The sequence below is a fragment of the Cygnus atratus genome, chromosome 29 (genome assembly GCF_013377495.2).
Source record: "Cygnus atratus isolate AKBS03 ecotype Queensland, Australia chromosome 29, CAtr_DNAZoo_HiC_assembly, whole genome shotgun sequence".
Classification (NCBI taxonomy): domain Eukaryota; kingdom Metazoa; phylum Chordata; class Aves; order Anseriformes; family Anatidae; genus Cygnus; species Cygnus atratus.
Genome location: NC_066390.1, coordinates 284,572 through 300,537, shown reverse-complemented (window position 1 = coordinate 300,537; position 15,966 = coordinate 284,572). Strand labels below are relative to the sequence as shown.

General features: G+C 69.9%; 2 protein-coding genes and 1 non-coding gene across 3 annotated transcripts; 1 reads left to right on the top strand and 2 right to left on the bottom strand.

Moving 5' to 3' along the window:
- Nucleotides 1–823: 823 nt before the first annotated feature.
- Nucleotides 824–905, bottom strand: TRNAS-CGA (transfer RNA serine (anticodon CGA)). The gene has a single exon. It is a non-coding gene; the product is annotated as a tRNA-Ser (tRNA).
- A 507-nt stretch (nucleotides 906–1,412) lies between these two features.
- On the top strand, nucleotides 1,413–10,335 carry SMARCC2 (SWI/SNF related, matrix associated, actin dependent regulator of chromatin subfamily c member 2). The gene is given in 30 exon segments (XM_050715978.1): nucleotides 1,413–1,582; nucleotides 1,714–1,833; nucleotides 2,568–2,653; nucleotides 2,972–3,053; nucleotides 3,153–3,245; nucleotides 3,327–3,396; nucleotides 3,579–3,648; nucleotides 3,759–3,834; nucleotides 3,938–4,069; nucleotides 4,180–4,295; nucleotides 4,400–4,524; nucleotides 4,609–4,668; nucleotides 4,763–4,800; nucleotides 5,507–5,637; nucleotides 5,722–5,793; nucleotides 5,873–5,986; nucleotides 6,062–6,215; nucleotides 6,361–6,453; nucleotides 6,695–6,817; nucleotides 6,894–6,956; nucleotides 7,054–7,312; nucleotides 7,609–7,770; nucleotides 7,853–7,917; nucleotides 7,995–8,124; nucleotides 8,218–8,384; nucleotides 8,474–8,608; nucleotides 8,737–9,064; nucleotides 9,504–9,758; nucleotides 9,761–9,875; nucleotides 10,125–10,335. Coding segments are annotated over 30 exon segments (3,756 nt in total). The 5' UTR covers nucleotides 1,413–1,471.
- A 503-nt stretch (nucleotides 10,336–10,838) lies between these two features.
- Nucleotides 10,839–14,935, bottom strand: MYL6 (myosin light chain 6). Its single transcript, XM_050715977.1, has 6 exons — nucleotides 14,861–14,935; nucleotides 12,831–12,858; nucleotides 11,866–12,009; nucleotides 11,595–11,768; nucleotides 11,418–11,495; nucleotides 10,839–10,903 (listed from the first exon to the last, which is right to left on the bottom strand). Exons 1-6 carry the CDS (start codon nucleotides 14,933–14,935, stop codon nucleotides 10,875–10,877), a joined length of 528 nt encoding a protein of 175 aa, XP_050571934.1. The 3' UTR covers nucleotides 10,839–10,874.
- Nucleotides 14,936–15,966: the final 1,031 nt, after the last annotated feature.

The window sequence follows — 15,966 nt, the reverse complement described above, 5'->3', positions numbered from 1 at the left end:
CCGGGCAGGGACTGAGCTGCCCCCGTCCCCCCCGCAGCCCCCCCCCACCCCTGCCCTACCAGCTCTCCTCCAGCCTGGCCCCCCCATGATCCTGCAGCCCCCTGGCACCCAGGGGGCTCCCACCCTCCTGCTGCCCCCACCCATGGGTGCTCAGCTCGGCTTCCTCTGCTGTTGCTGGTGTTTGTCTGCGGACACTCGTGACTGTGGTTCTGTATTTTTTTTGTACTTCTCGCCCTTTTCTTGTTTGTATCCCCCCCCCCCCCCCCGCCCCCTCCTATTTCATTTTCGAAGTACCGTGGACGGGCACCTCAGCCCCTGGTTACGTTTTCCTTGTTGGGAATTTAATTTATTTGCATTCGTTTCGTTGTTTTTTACAGTACTTTCTCCTCCCGTGGCTGTGGTGCTGACGGCGGCGGTGGCTCGCTCCCGTGCCGGGGGGGGGGGGCCGCGCCAGGCAGGGATGGAACCGATCCATAATAAACGCCGTTCTGGTTGCTTTACCCGTGGGCTCGGGGTCTGCGTCCGCTCCCGGGGGTCCCAACCTCAGCACCCAGCCCCCTGCCGGGGGGGGGGGGGGGGTGCTCCCCCAGCCCCGACCTTGACCCCCCTGGGGGTCCGGGGGCTGCTTCCCTTGTGTCGGGCTCTGGTAAACCCAGAGACCCCCAGCCCCCCCCCGCCCCCAAAAGCCTGATCTCGGCCCCGTTGCCCCCGCCGTTAAAAAAAGTGGGTTCGGCGGGGGGTACCCGCCCCCCGAGGTCGTTCTCGACGCCCCCCGCCCACTTCGCGAGGGGCTCGCGCCCGCCCCACGCAAAAGCAGCGGTCGCGTCACGGACAGGATTCGAACCTGTGCGGGGAAACCCCATTGGATTTCGAGTCCAACGCCTTAACCACTCGGCCACCGTGACTCCCGTGCCTCCCTCCGCCGCGCTCCGCCTAGACCCGGCCCGGCGCCGCCGCCCGGCCCCGGCCCCGGCCCCGGGACTCCCGCCCCCGCCATGACCGCCCCCCCCGCCCCGGGGCTCTCCCCCCGTCCCCCGCCCGCTCTCCCCCGTGGGCCCGCAGGGGGCGGAGCCGGGACCCGGCCCGCCAGGGGGCGCCGCGGCCCGGCCGCGCCGGTACCGAGCGGGCAGCGGCGGCGTGGAGCGGGTGGGGGAGAGCGGGGCGACCCCGCGCCGGCAGGGGGCGGTGCAAGGCTGCGCACTTTGCGTCCGGTAGGGTTCCGGACAGCCACTACGCACTTTGCGTCCAGCAAGGGACAGTGCAGTCACTACGCACTTTGCGGCCGGTAGGGGCCAGTACGACGCTGCGCACTTTGCGTCCAGCAGGGGGCAGTACGTCCCCTACGCACTTTACGTCCAGCAGGCGGCAGCACAGCGCTACGCACTCTGCGCCCAGCAGGCGGCGCTACCGGCGCGGCGCGGCCGTGGCGGCGGGGAGCGGCGCGGCGGGGAGCGGCCCGGCCCGCTGGAAGATGGCGGTGCGGAAGAAGGACGGCGGCCCCAACGTCAAGTACTACGAGGCCTCGGACACCGTCAGCCAGTTCGACAACGTCCGCCTGTGGCTCGGCAAGAACTACAAGAAGGTAGGGCGGGGGCGGCCGCCGCGGGCCCGGCCTGTCACGGCCCCGCCGCCCCCGGGCCCGGCTCGGCGGGAGGCCCGGCTGCGGCCCGCGGCGGGGCCGTGACCCCCCGCCCGCCCCCCCCCCCCCCCCAGTACATCCAGGCCGAGCCCCCCACCAACAAGTCGCTGTCGAGCCTGGTGGTGCAGCTGCTGCAGTTCCAGGAGGAGGTGTTCGGGAAGCACGTCAGCAACGCGCCCCTCACCAAGCTGCCGGTGAGCCCCCGCCGCACAAAGGCGGCCCCGCCGCGACGGCGGCGGCGCCCCCCGACCGTGACCCCACCCCCACCCCCCCCAGCCCCGGGCACGGCCCCTTCCCCCCCACCGCCTCCCCCCACCCCGGCCCCGGGGACGGGCGGCAGCGGGGACGGGGACGGCGGCCCTGAGACCGCGGGCTGCGGCCCGGGGACACGGGGAGGGCAGCTGGGGACGTGGGGACGGTGCCCCCCCTGCCCCCGGGGCAGCGCCGCGGCGTGGGGATGTCACCTGGAGCAGGGGCAGCGCCTCGGGGGCTTGGGGACAGCGCCTCCGGGGCCTGGGGACAGAAGCCCAGCCCAGGGACAATGGCCTTGGTACAGCCAGTGCCCGGTGCGGGGACAGTGGCCCCACGCAGGGACCCTGGCCCCACGCAGGGACGATGCCCCGGTGAGGGACCATGCCCCAGCAGCCTGGGGACAGTGGCCCGCTGACCCCAGCGCCGTGCCCTGCTTGGCAGCTGCCCCCCACCTGGGACAGCGCCAGACCACAGACAGCGCCCCGGTGATCCGGGGCCAGCCCCCCAGCGCGGGGGCTTTTTGGCAGCCGGGGACAGCACCCCCCCCCCAACCACCAACCCGGTGTCCGCATCGCAGCCCCAGTGACCTGGGTCCAGCACCCCCACACACCGGTGACAGCTCCCGGTGCCCCAGGCTGTCCCGTGCAGCCCCTCAACCCCTCTCCTCCTGTTACAGATCAAATGCTTCTTGGATTTCAAGGCGGGGGGAGCCCTGTGCCACATCCTGGCAGCCGCTTATAAGTTCAAGAGCGACCAAGGATGGTGAGCACCCACCGCGCCCCACTGGGGGGGCCTGGGAGCGGGAGGGGGCTGGGGTGGGAGCTGTGGGGGCTGGGTGGGGGAGTCAGAACCTTTATCCCCTCTGTGGGAGCACCGGGGGTTGCCCCAGCCCGGTGGCTGCCTGGGCTGGGCTGTGCGTAGGGCGCCCACCTCTGTGAGCAGGTGCTGGGGGAATGTCCCCCCCCCCCGGCCACAGAACCCTGGGGGGGTTCAGGCCCCCCCTGCCAGGCAGGCTGTGACTGGCTGACGAGGAGACCGGAGCTGTGGCTTTCATGAGAGTCGCTCTTTTCTTCCAATAAGGCGGCGTTTCGATTTCCAGAATCCCTCGCGGATGGATCGCAACGTGGAGATGTTCATGACCATCGAGAAATCCCTGGTGCAGGTAAGGGGTGCTTCCCCTTCCAGACCCTCCCCCGGAGATCCGCCCCCCAGCCCCCCAATCTGCCCCCATCCCGCTCAACGCTTTGCTCTTTGTCCCCAGAACAACTGCCTGGCCCGGCCCAACATCTTCCTGCACCAGGAGATTGAACCCAAGCTGCTGAGCAAGCTGAAGGACATTGTCAAGAGGCACCAGGTCGGTGGCAGCGCTGGGGTGGGGGGGTCCCATCCGAGGCTGCGTCATGGTGCTCAGCCCCGCGCTCCCCCCTCCTTGCAGGGCACGGTGACCGAGGACAAGAGCAATGCGTCCCACGTCGTCTGCCCTGTCCCCGGGAACCTGGAGGAAGGTGGGTGCAAGGCTGGGGGGTGCAGCCCAAGCTCCCCCCAGCTCAGAACCGACGGAGAACCATCGGGGGGGGCAGTGCTGGGGGCTGGGCCGTGTGTGGCCACTGGGGCAGCTCCCCTGGGGGCAGTCAGAGCCGTGGGGGGGGCCGTGCCCAGCACCGTGCCTTCTGCCTGTGCCTTGTAGAGGAGTGGGTCCGGCCGGTCATGAAGCGAGACAAGCAGGTCCTGCTGCACTGGGGCTACTACCCCGACAGGTGAGGGGTCCTGGGGGGCCCCGGGGAGCCACCGCTCTGCGCTGGGGCTGGGGGACGTGGCCGCAGCCTGATGGGACACCCCTGCTCACCCCCTGCCCCTGCGCCCGCAGCTACGACACCTGGATCCCGGCCAACGAGATCGAGGCCTCCGTGGAGGACGCCCCGACGCCAGAGAAGCCCCGGAAGGTGATGGGGCCCCCAGGCCCAGCTGGTGCCTGTGGATGGATTCCCCCCCCCCCTCCCCTGCCCACCCTTGGGGTCACCGATCCGTCCGGACCCCCGCCCGCAGGTCCATGCCAAGTGGATCCTGGACACGGACACCTTCAACGAGTGGATGAACGAGGAGGACTACGAGGTGACCGACGAGAAGAGCCCCCTCGCCCGCAGGAAGAAGATCTCAGCCAAGACACTGACGGATGAGGTCAGAACGTGGCGGCTGCCCCCGGGGGACGCACGGGGAGGGGGCTCTGTCCTGGGGGTGCAGGGGGGAGGTCCCAGTCCCGTGCCTCGTGATCCCTGCTTCCTCCACAGGTGAACAGCCCCGACTCGGACCGTCGGGACAAGAAGGGGGGCAACTACAAGAAGAGGAAGCGCTCGCCCTCACCCTCGCCCACGCCAGAGGCCAAAAAGAAGAATGCTAAGAAGGGGTGAGCCCGGGGGGGGCAACAGGGCCGGATCCGGCCTCAGGGCAGGGGCTGCGGGAGCCCGGCTGTGGTGCTGACGGGGCCGGGGGGGTCTCTGGCCTTCGCAGACCCTCCACCCCCTACAACAAGTCCAAGCGCGGGCACCGCGAGGAGGAGCAGGAGGACCTGACGAAGGACATGGATGAGCCCTCGCCCGTCCCCAACGTGGAGGAGGTCACTCTGCCCAAAACAGGTCAGGGCCGGGGCCGGCAGCCTCCCCACGGGGCTGTGCCTGTCCCAGCACCCCGGCGCTCAGCGCCTCCTCCCTCTGCTGCAGTCAACACCAAGAAGGACTCGGAGTCTGCGCCCGTCAAGGGGGGCACCATGACAGACCTGGGTGAGTCCAAGCTGCTCGGGCTGGGCGCTGCGGCCAGTCCCTGGTGCTGCCAAGCTGGCAGTGCCCGAAACTGCCCCCGTGTCCTCTCTTCCAGATGAGCAGGAGGACGAGAGCATGGAGACAGCTGGCAAGGTGAGGCCATGGGGCTGTGCCAGCCCTCGGTGACAGCAGCCCCGTGTGGGCTCTTTCCCTGCCCAAGGGACCCTTTTCCCTTTTCCAAGGACCGTGCTCCCCGCTCCAGAAACAGGGTCACCACTGTGGGACAGTCACCTCTTTCGTCCCTTTTCTGGGGACAAAAAGGCCCCGTTTTCTGGCATATTAGAGGGTGTCCAGAGGAAGGCCACAAAAATGATCCTGGGGCTGGAGCAGCTGTCCTCTGACGAGGGGCTGGGGTTGTGCAGCCTGGAGAAGAGGAGGCTCTGGGGAGGCCTTGTAGCAGGGGGCTTATAGGGAAGGTGGTAAAAGGCTTTTCCCCAGGGTCTGTAGTGATAGGATAAGGGAAAATGGCTTCAAAAGGAGAGGCTAGATGTGGATTAGAAGTGAGAAATTAATTTGTTACTGGAGCAGGTTGTGGCTGCCCCCTCCTGGCAAGTGCTCGAGGCCAGGCTGGCTGGGGCTTTGGGCAGCCCGGGCTGGTGGGAGGGGACCCTGTGCATGGAGAGGGGGATTCAGACCAGGTCTTTAAGGTCCCTTCCACCCCAAACCACGCTGTGCTGCTGCGGCCCCCTCACCCTGGGGCTGCAGCAGCTTCTCCCGGCCGTGGGCCGCATCCAGTGCTCGGTGAGGGCACGAAGGAGGGGTCAGGGCCCTTTGCCCACGTGGCACCGGTGTCCCACAGGATGAGGAGGAGAACGGCACCGGGAGCAAGGGGGAGCAGGCCAAGAACCCCGACCTGCACGAGGACAATGTGACGGAGCAGACCCACCACATCATCATCCCCAGCTACGCCGCCTGGTTCGACTACAACAGGTACGGGGCGCCCCGAGGCCACGGCCGGTGCCCCGGTACCAGCCCGGTGCAGTGCCAGCACCTCCCCGTGCCTTCGCCTTGCAGCGTCCACGCCATCGAGCGCCGAGCCCTGCCCGAGTTCTTCAACGGCAAGAACAAGTCCAAGACCCCCGAAATGTGAGGCTGAGCTCCCCCGCCCCATCCCTCCGTGCCCACCCAGCCCCGCGCCGCACTGACGGCCCCCTCCCTGCCGCAGATACCTGGCCTACCGCAACTTCATGATCGACACGTACCGCCTGAACCCGCAGGAGTACCTCACCTCCACCGCCTGCCGCCGCAACCTGGCGGGCGACGTCTGTGCCATCATGCGGTGGGTCCGGCCCCGCAGCGCGCGGCTCATCCCGCAGCAGCCGCCCGCTCTGAGCCCCCCTTTCCTCCTCCGCAGGGTCCACGCGTTCCTGGAGCAGTGGGGCCTCATCAACTACCAGGTGGACGCTGAGAGCCGGCCCACCCCCATGGGCCCCCCGCCCACCTCCCACTTCCACGTCCTGGCCGACACGCCCTCGGGGCTGGTGCCGCTGCAGCCCAAGACGCCCCAGGTGGGTGCGCACGAGGGTCCCCGCCGCATCCGCATCCCGTCCGCCTTCCCCGGTCCCTGTTGAGGGGGTGCTGGGGGGTTAGGGTTGGGGTTTTGAGGAGGCTGGGGGGGGGGGGGGGCTGAGCACAGCTTTGTCTGTGCCTCAGGGCCGGCAGAGCGACGGCGACGCCAAGACGGGCCGCAAGAGCAAAGAGATCGAAGACCTCGTCACCGAGACGGTGAAAGGGAAGCCGGAGCTGGTAGGCGGCTGCATGGGGCCCGTCCCCCCGCCGCTGGCCGAGGAAGGCTCCTTCCCTCCTCCCCCTCGCGCCCCGCATGCCGCCCTGCCCTGGGGAGCAGGGACGCGGGGGGGACACCGTGACGAGACGGGGCACCGTGGCGTCTCCAGGGAGGGACAGGGATGGGGAGGGGGGGGGAGCTGCGTCCTCTCGGGCCTGCCCCCCCCCAGGCCGTGCCCCCAACGTCCCCTCTCCTCCCCAGCAGCAGACCTCGGCCTCACAGCAGATGCTGAACTTCCCCGACAAGAGCAAGGAGAAGCCGGCCGACATGCAGAACTTCGGCCTCCGCACCGACATGTACACCAAGAAGAATGTCCCCTCCAAGGTGGGGGCCCCGGCCCCCTCCCTGCTCCCTCCCCGTGCCCCCACCCCGCCGCTCACCCCCTCTTTCACCCCCGCAGAGCAAAGCTGCTGCCAGCGCCACACGGGAGTGGACAGAGCAGGAGACGCTGCTGCTGCTGGAGGTGAGCCAGGGATCTGGGAGGGGGTCCCGGGGAGGGGGGAGCGTTGGTAACGGGGCCACCCAGCCCCGCTGAGCCCCCCCCCCGCCCCACCCCGTAGGCCCTGGAGATGTACAAGGACGACTGGAACAAGGTGTCGGAGCACGTGGGCAGCCGGACGCAGGACGAGTGCATCCTGCACTTCCTGCGGCTGCCCATCGAGGACCCCTACCTGGAGGACTCAGAGGCGTCCCTGGGGCCCCTGGCCTACCAGCCCATCCCCTTCAGCCAGTCCGGCAACCCCGTCATGAGCACCGTCGCCTTCCTGGCCTCCGTCGTCGACCCCCGTGTCGCCTCCGCCGCCGCCAAATCGGCGCTGGGTAATGCGGCCGCGTCCCCCCAGGGGTCGGAGCCCGGGCGGTGCCGTCAGCCGTGGTGTTACGGGCACGAGACCCCCCCAGGGCAGTGGAGGCAAGAGGGGGCTGAGCACCGCCAGAGATCGGGCAGCATGGCACGGGGCCGCGGGCGGTGATGGGGAGCTGGGACACGGCTGGTGGGGACACGGGACGAGCCCCGCCACACTTCCGGGGTGCTGTGCGGTGCCAAGGAGCGGGGCTGGCGCTTGGGGGGGGGGCTCAGCCCCCTGCTGACGGGCGGCATCGCGCTGCTCTGGCAGAGGAGTTCTCCAAGATGAAGGAGGAGGTGCCCACGGCGCTGGTGGAGGCGCACGTCCGCAAGGTGGAGGAGGCGGCCAAGGTGACGGGCAAAGCCGACCCTGCGTTCGGGCTGGAGAGCAGCGGCATCGCCGGCACCACCTCCGACGAGCCGGAGCGGATAGGTACCGCCTGGGGAGGTGCTGGTGCGTCTCTGTGTAATGAGTTCTGGCAGGGGAGGGGCTCACCCTGCGCTTGTGTCCCCAGAGGAGAGCGGCACGGAGGAGGTGCGGGCAGAGGCACAGCCGGCGGAGGAGAAGAAGGAGGCGAAGGTACCGGGGCTGGGGGCGCAGGGTGGGGCCCTGCTGGAGGTGGGGGGTCAAACAGCCGGGGCTGGGCTCTTCCCCAGGAGCCCCGGGATGGCACCGCCGAGGAGGAGGTGAAGGAGAAACTGGGGGACATGGCCAAGAAGGAGGAGGAGAAGGGCAAGGAGCTGGAGGGTGAGAAGGAGTCGGACAAGGGCGACAGCGATGGCACAGGTGAGTGGAGGCCTGGCCAGGCAGGGGGTGTGGAGCCCCCCCCCCCCCCCCCCCCCCCAGCCGCCTCTCACTGACCACCCCTGCCCACTGCAGGGGACCTGGAGAAGGAGAAGGAGGCGAAGGAGGCACAGGACGAGGTGCCCAAGGAGCCACTGGAGCCCGAGGCCGAGCGCAAGGCGAAGGTGGAGCGGGACATCGGCGAGGGGAACCTCTCCACTGCTGCTGCTGCTGCGCTGGCTGCAGCTGCTGTGAAGGCCAAGGTGCGGGTTGTGGGGTTAAGGGGGGGGCTCTGTGTGTGTGTGGGGGGGGTTTCCTGCAAGTGCTGACCCCCCCCACCCCATCCCCTCAGCACCTGGCAGCCGTGGAGGAGCGTAAGATCAAGTCGCTGGTGGCGCTGCTGGTGGAGACGCAGATGAAGAAGCTGGAGATCAAGCTGCGGCACTTTGAGGAGCTCGAGACCATCATGGACCGGGAGCGCGAGGCGGTGAGCAGCGGGGAGGGGGGTTGGGGGGGGGGGGGGGCGCAGACCCTGGGCATTGCCCCCCACACCCTGGCAGCCTCTGCTGACACTGCCCCCCCCCCCCCCCCACCCCACCCCGTGCTTCCCCGTAGCTGGAATACCAGCGGCAGCAGCTGCTGGCGGACCGCCAGGCCTTCCACATGGAGCAGCTGAAGTACGCGGAGATGCGCGCCCGCCAGCAGCACTTCCAGCACCTGCAGCAGCAGCAGCAGCAGCAGCCGCCCCCGCTGCCGCCTGGGGCCCAGCCCCTGCCCGCCACCGGCACCCCCCTGGCCCCCGCCGCCCACCCGCTGGGCGCGCCGCCCGCCCCAGCCATGGTGGCCCCCGCCGAGCCCGGGGGGCAGCCGCTGCCCGGGGTCCCCCCGCCGCAGCCGCCCCCGCCACCGGGCGCCCCGCAGCCTGGCCCGGCCATCCCGCACGGTGAACGGGGTGCTGAGGGGTTGGGTGGGTGCCAGGGGGAGGGGGGGGTGGGGGCGGGGTGTCGGCCCTGATCGTTCCCCCCCCCCCCCACACCCCAATTTCATGCTACCTGAAGGAAGGGGGTGGGGGGGTGGGGGGGGGGGTGGGGGGGGGGAGATGACATGGGATAGGATGAGAGGGAATGGCCTCGGGTTGTGCCAGGGGAGGTTTGGGTTGGAAATGAGGCGCCAGTTCTTAGAGCGGTTGGGCGTTGGTATGGGCTGCCCGGGGAGCGGTGGCCCTGTCCCTCTTGTCCCTGGGGGGACTTCAAGGAAGGGTTGGGCCTGGTGCCTGGGTGACGGTGGTGGCAGGGGTTGGGGGACAGTTGGCCCAGGTGATCCTGAAGGTCTTTTCCAGCCCTAACGGTTCCCTGACCTGATGCTTCCCCGCTCTCCCACAGCCCCGGCGCCGTTCCCCGGGCAGCAGCCGCCGTCCCAGAGCCTGGCTGGGAGCCTCGGTGGCAGCGGCCACCCCGCCGTGCCCGGTAATGCGCCCGCGGCCCTGCCCTTCGGATTGTCTCCATCCGCCATCCCATTTAGCATGGCTAACCCCCTAGCCGAGTCCATCGGGGCCACCTTCCCCGCTAACCCGCCCGCCCTCCCGCTGCATGGGGCCCTGGCCAGCAGCATGCCGCCCGGGGGGCTGCCCCCCCCGCCTAACCCACCCGGCCTGGCCCTGCCGCACCTCGCGGGGGGCTCGGCTGCCGCGCACAGCCCCGCCATCGTGGCCGCCGTGCAGGGAAGCCTCCTTCCCAACCCCGGCCTCCTCGCAGGTGAGACATTGGGTGGGGGGGAGAAGGGGGGGGGCGGGGAGAAGGGGGGGGATCACTCACGGTGGGGAGGGATTCCCCCCTCCCCCCCCCCCCCCCCCATGCGCATCGGGCTGGAGCAGGGGCGGGGGGGGGGGGAGGGGGTCCTCGCTCAAACCTTCTCATGGGCAGAGGGGTACGTGGTGCGATCGCACCCCAGGTGTGACACCTCCCCCCCCCCCCTTTTTTCCCTTTCCTTTTTTCTCCGTGCAGATCAAGGCCCCCCCCTGCAGACGGACCCCATCGCGCCCAGCCCCAGCACGGCCACCCCCGTCCCCCCCACGCAGTGAGCCCCCCCAGGGCCGAGGACGCTGCACCCTGCGCCCCCCCGCCGCAGGCCCGGGGAGACCGGCCCCTCCTGCCCCCGCAAAACCCCAGAGGAAGCCCCCCCAACCTCACCGCCCGCTTTGGTATTTTTTTATGATGATTGTCCCGGATTTTATTTAAGTGTTGGTCTCCCCGGGCGGGCCGGGGACCCTGCTGCACCCCGGCTATTTATGAGACAGCTCCAATCCGACTTGGCAACTGGGCATTCCCCCCCCCCAGCTCCTTTTCTGTTTTTGTCCCCCCCCCCCCCCCAACCCTCTCTACTCCCCCAATTGCCCTCTCTCCCCACCCCCTTTTTTTTTAAATAACAAAAATAAAATTCCAAGTCCCCGGGGCGGGAAGAAACGGCCTCGTGTGGCAGGCTCTGTGTGGGGGCTGCGGGGGGGGGGGGGGGGGGGGGGGGGTCGCACACAGGCTCAAGGACCCAGCATCTCTCCGCCGCCTCTTTATTTGCGGAGCAATAACTTAGCCGGTGGGGCTGGAGCGGTGGGCGGGGGGGCGTGGGAGGAGTTCAGCAGTGGGGGGGGGGGCAATGGGGAAGGAGAAAGAAAAAAAAAAAAAAAACGGGGAAAAGGCACAAAACCCAGACTGCGGGATGGGGGGGGGGGATGGGGGGGGCGGTTGGTACGTAGGTCTTCAGCCGCTCAGCACCATCCGGACCAGCTCTGCGGAGAGAGGAGAAAGAGAGGGGTGAGGGGGGGGCTCCGCGCCCCCAGCCCTCGTCCCGGAGAGAGGCAGGAGCCCGCAGCAGACCCCAGGCAGACGGAGGAGGAGAGGCGGCAGCACCGGGCGCTCCGGCTCCCGCGGGCACGGCTGCGGCTCCATGCAGAGGGGCATGCGGGGGGGCAGGGGCTGCACCGAAGGGGGGGGGGGGCGAGAGCGCAAACCAGGAGGCTTTTTTTTTTTTTTCTTTGCTTAAAAAGAAAAAAAAAATTCCAACCAAAAAGTAAAGTAAAAAAAATTAAATGAGAAAAAAAAGGGAGGAAAAAAATGGTAAGTAAGTAACTGAAGGGGAGCGGAGTATGGGAAGAGGCGTACCCCTGCGGCTTCACCCTGACAAGATGTGTCTCACAAACGCTGGGAGGAAGGAAGGAGATGATGGTCAGGGAGGGCTTGGGAATGGGGCTGAGCCCCCTGGGACCCCCCCGGGGACCCCCTGGCCACCGGCCCGGCGCTCACCTTCGTAGTTGATGCAGCCGTTGCTGTCCTCGTGCCCGGCCACCAGCTGCTCCACCTCCTCCTCCGTCATCTTCTCACCTGTGGGACAGCGTGGGGTCACGTCGGGGTGGCTCTAGGGGGAATTGGTGGCGAGGGGGGGTGGGGGGGTGGGGGGCCGGGACGAGGGGGGGTGCTCACCCAGGGTGACAAGGACATGGCGGATCTCGGCGCCCATGACGGTGCCGTTGCCCTCCTTGTCAAAGACCCGCAGCCCCTCGACGTAGTCCTCGAAGCAGCCCTGGTCCTTGTTCTTGGCGATGGTCTGCATCATGGGCAGGAACTGCTCGAAGTTCAGCGTCTTCAGGTTCATCTCTGCGCGGGGGCACGGAGCGCTGTGGGCGGGTCCGGGGGGGGCGACAATCCCGGGAGGGGGGTGTATGGGGGGGGGGGTGGGGGTTGGGGCGCTCACCATCGCTCTTGGGGTTGCCCAGCACCTTCATGACCTCGGCGTTGGTGGGGTTCTGGCCCAGCGCCCGCATCACGTCCCCGCACTGGCTGTACAGGATCTTCCCGTCCCCGGTGCGGTCAAAGAGCTGGAACGCCTCCTTGAACTCTGCGGGGCGCCTGCGTCAGGAGGGGGCCGGGCACCCCCACAGGACCATGCACCCCGTGGGAGCTGGTGCTGCAACGTCCTGAACCTACAGGACCGTGTAACCTGCTCCTACAGACCCTGCGCCTACAGGACCCCATAACCTGCTCCTATGGACGCTGCACCTCTGGGACCCCATAACATGCACCTACGGACCCTGCATCTGCAGGACCCCATAAGCTGCTCCTATGGACCCTGCACCTATGGACCCTGCACCTCCGGGACCCCATAGCCCACACCGATGCGATGCTGCACCTGTAGGCTGCTGTAACCCGCACCGATAGGACCCCCAACCTGCACCTATGGGACCGCCCCACCCCCAGGACCCCATCACCTGCACCCAGCCCCCAACACCCCAGATTCCGTTTCCCATCGGGATCCGGTTCCCGTCGGGAACCCGACGCCGGGGGTCACGGAGCGCGGGGGGGGCCCCGCCCGTGCAGGAAGGCCCGGGGCCGCCTCCCGCCCCCCCCCCCCCCGCCGCACCGGGGCGGCCCCGCCCCGCAGGAATGCGCGGCCCGGCCCCGCGCCGTGCCCATATAAGGGCAAATGGCGCAAGAGGCCCCAGAACCCCCCCAGCCCCGGGTGTCCCCCCCCCCGGGCCCCGCGCCCCCCCGGGCCCCGAGCACCCCCCCCCCGCCCCGGAAACGGCCCCGGCCCCGGCCCCGGCGCGACTTTGCCCCGGGACCCGCCCGGCCCGCGGCGGGCAGGAAGCGCGGGGAGCGGCGGGGCCGGGCCTCGGCGGGGGGGTCCGGGGGGGTGCCGGGGGGGCCCCGGTCACTCACCGGCGGTCTGCTCCTCCGAGAAGTCGCACTGCGGGGGGGGGGGGGGGGGGGGAGAGCGCGGCCGTTAGTGCGCACCGGCAGCGGCACCGCCCGCGCCGTCGGGGCCCCCCCGCCGGGTGCCAGCCCCGGGGCCGCTCCCGCTCCCGGTCCCCCCCCCCGCCCCGCCCTCCCCCCATCACCCCCCACCGCCCTCCCCCCATCACCCCCCCGCCGTCACCCCCCCCCCCTCCCCCCTCCCGTGCCCGCCCGCCCCCCGCCCATCACATCCCGTTTCCGGTGTCGTCGTCGTGTCGTGTCCCCCCCCCCCCCCCCGCCCTCGTTGACCCCCCCGGTGCCGCCCCCTGCCCGCGCCCCACCATGGCGGCGCCGCCCCGTTCGCTCCCGGTTCCTGGTCCCGGCTCTGGTCCCCGTCCCCCGCTCCTGTCCGCTCCCGGTCCGGCCCCCACTGGCCGCGGCCGCCGGAGCCTTTGTACGGCCCCGAAGTCACCGACGCGCCCATTGGCCGAGCGCCGGTCTCATCGTCACTGAGAGAGAGAGGACCGTGCGCGGTAATGAGCTCGTTCATTATGCATGAGGGGGGCGGGGCGGAGACAGACCACGCCCCTTCTCCCGGGGGGGATTTTTTTGCCTATAGATTTCAACGAGCGGGCCCGTGGTGGCACCCTGGGACCCCATTGGGCACCACTGTTGCGGTGGCAGGGCACCCTCCGGCGTGGCACCCAAAAAGCACCTCGGCCCACGAGGACACCACAAGGTGGGGACCTCCACTGGGAGTCATCCCCCTGCTGCATCCCATAAGGGACACCCAACGGGGAATAGCCCAGTGAGGCAGCCCTAGGGGACACCCGACGAGACACCCTGGTGGATGGCTTCCAATGATGGATCCCAACATGGGGCCACGGAGCTGGGCACCCCCCAGGAACCTCCCTCGTGATGGCATCCCGTAAAGGACACCCCCGCCAGAAACACCCAATACTGCGCATCCCCTGGGGACACCAGCATGGGGACATGGACCGGGGCACCCCAGAGAGCCCCCCCCCCCCCCCAAGCTGGCATCCCACAGGGGACACCAAGTAGGGGCCCCCCCGGCAGGGGACCCCATGGGAACAGAGCCCCTCCGCAGCCCCCCCACCCCAGGGCCCCCAGGAAGACACCGCACATCTCCTCCCTCCTTTATTTTGCCGGGCGCTGGGGGGGTCATAGCCCCTGACGGCAGCACTGGGGTGAGCGGCGGTGTGCACAGGGTGGTGGGCGCAGCAGCGTGGCAGCTCTGACAAAAGTGGGGGGGGGGGGCCCCCTCCAGTCAATGGGGGGTGGGGGGGGGGGGGCACACAACCGTGCCCCCCCCGGCGCTGGGAGGTTTCTCATGGGTAAAAGGCACGACTAAATAACAGTCTGCGCAGGCGGGGGCGGGGGGCCGCGTGGCCCACCCGGCTTCTTTGGGTCCAGTGGCGAGCGGGGGGCCGGGGGGGGGGGACCAGGGGACGAGCCCCCCTGCCCCCCACCCCTCACACGTCCGCCAGTCACAGTGGGGAGCAGGGGCTTGGGGGGGTGCGTTAGGGGCTGCCCGCTCATCCGCAGCTCATACCTGGAGTGGGGGAGGGAGATGAATGAGATGAGATGGGGGGGAGGTGAGGATTGGTGGGGGGTGAAATTGGGGCGGGGGGAGAAGATAAGAGGCATTGCCCCCCCCCCAGCCTGACCTGCACTCACATTGGGTTTCCTCCCTCGGACAAATCCACCTGACCAGGGTCCAGATGGGCTGGGGGCGAGCAGGGCTGAAGGGGGGGCTCTATCCCCCCTCCACCCCCCCAACCCCCCAGGCCCCCCCCTACCTTTCCCCAGCACCTCCTTCTCCCGGACATGACGGACACGGTGGCTTTGACGTGCGCCTCCAGCTTTGCGCCGCGCAGAGCCTCCCCGGGCGGCACGTCCCACTCAAACCGGTGGGGGACACGGCCATGGATGGGGGGGAGCACTGGGAGGAGCTGGGCAGACCCCCCCCAGCCAGCGGGCCTCCCCCCCCTCACCTCCGTGTGAAAGTCGGGGTTCGGTCTTCCTCTGCACCTGGTCTTCCTCTTGGTGCCCGCGGCTGCGGCGTGCATCAGCACCAGGACACTAGGGGGGGGTCGGGCAGCTCCTGGGGGGGGGGGGGCTTGGGGGGTGTGGGGGTGGGGGGGGCGGGGGGTTTGGGGATGGGGGGGGTGGGGGGGGTGGGGGGTGGGGGGGGGGGGTTTGGGGGTGGTGGAGCCCGGGCTCCCGTTAGGGGGTGGGTTGGGTGAGTGGGTGGGGGGGTGGGCTTGGGTGAGGGGGGTGGGTTTGGAGGCGGGGGGATGGTTTTGGCAGGCGATTTGGGGGGCACCCCCTCGGCTCCTGCGGGCGGGGGGTGGGGGGTGGGGGACTTGTGGTGGGGGGGGTGGGGGGGGAGGTGTCAGGGTGTGAGGGGGGGTGAGGGCGGGTGGTTTTGGTCCCAGGGTGGGTGTGGGGGGGGGGGAGTGGGGGGGTTGGGCGGGGGGTTGGGGTGTGGCAGTAAGGTGGTGGGGGGGGAGGTCTTTGATCCTGGGGAGGGTGGGGGGTGGTTTGGGGCTAGCAAAAATGGGGGGTGTGGTGGGGGCGGGGGGGGACTCCAGTGGGTATGGGAGGGGCGGTCGGGGGGGGGGAGGTGGGGGTGGGTGGCAGGAGGGGGGGGGGGGGGTGGGGTGGAGGTGGGTGCTGTTGGGCCCCTGGGGTGGGGGGGGGGGGGGGGTGTGGGGGGTGGGGGGGTTGGGGGCTGGGGGGGGGGGGGGTGGTGTTGTGGTGGGGAGGGTGTGTGGTTGGGGGGGGTAGGGGGTTGGGTGGAGGGGTGGGGGGGGGGAGGGGGGGTGGGGCGATGGGGGGGTGGAGGGGGGGGTGGGGTAGGGTGTTTGGGGGGGGGGGGATGTCCTTGGCTTGGCGGGGGCTTTTGTGGAGGGTGTTTGGGGCTTGGGGGAGGTGGGGGGGGGTGGGGGTACCGGGGGGGGGGGGGAGTGGTGGTGTGTGGGTGTGGGGGTGGGGGGGTGGGGTGGCTCACATGGGAGTTGCGGGGGTGGGTGAGTTTTGGTGATGGGGTGGTGGGTGGGGGGGGGGGGTGGTTGTTGGGTTGGCGTTTGCACTAGGG

Coding starts and splice junctions, on each gene's coding strand:
- MYL6 (XM_050715977.1), bottom strand. CDS start 14,935: ATGCACGCCGCAGCCGCGGGCACCAAGAGGAAGACCAGGTGCAGAGGA. Junction 12,859..14,860: donor ACCCCGACTTTCACACGGAG/GTGAGGGGGGGG, acceptor CCCCCCCCGCAG/TGCGACTTCTCGGAGGAGCA. Junction 11,769..11,865: donor GGGCAACCCCAAGAGCGATG/GTGAGCGCCCCA, acceptor GCCCCCGCGCAG/AGATGAACCTGAAGACGCTG.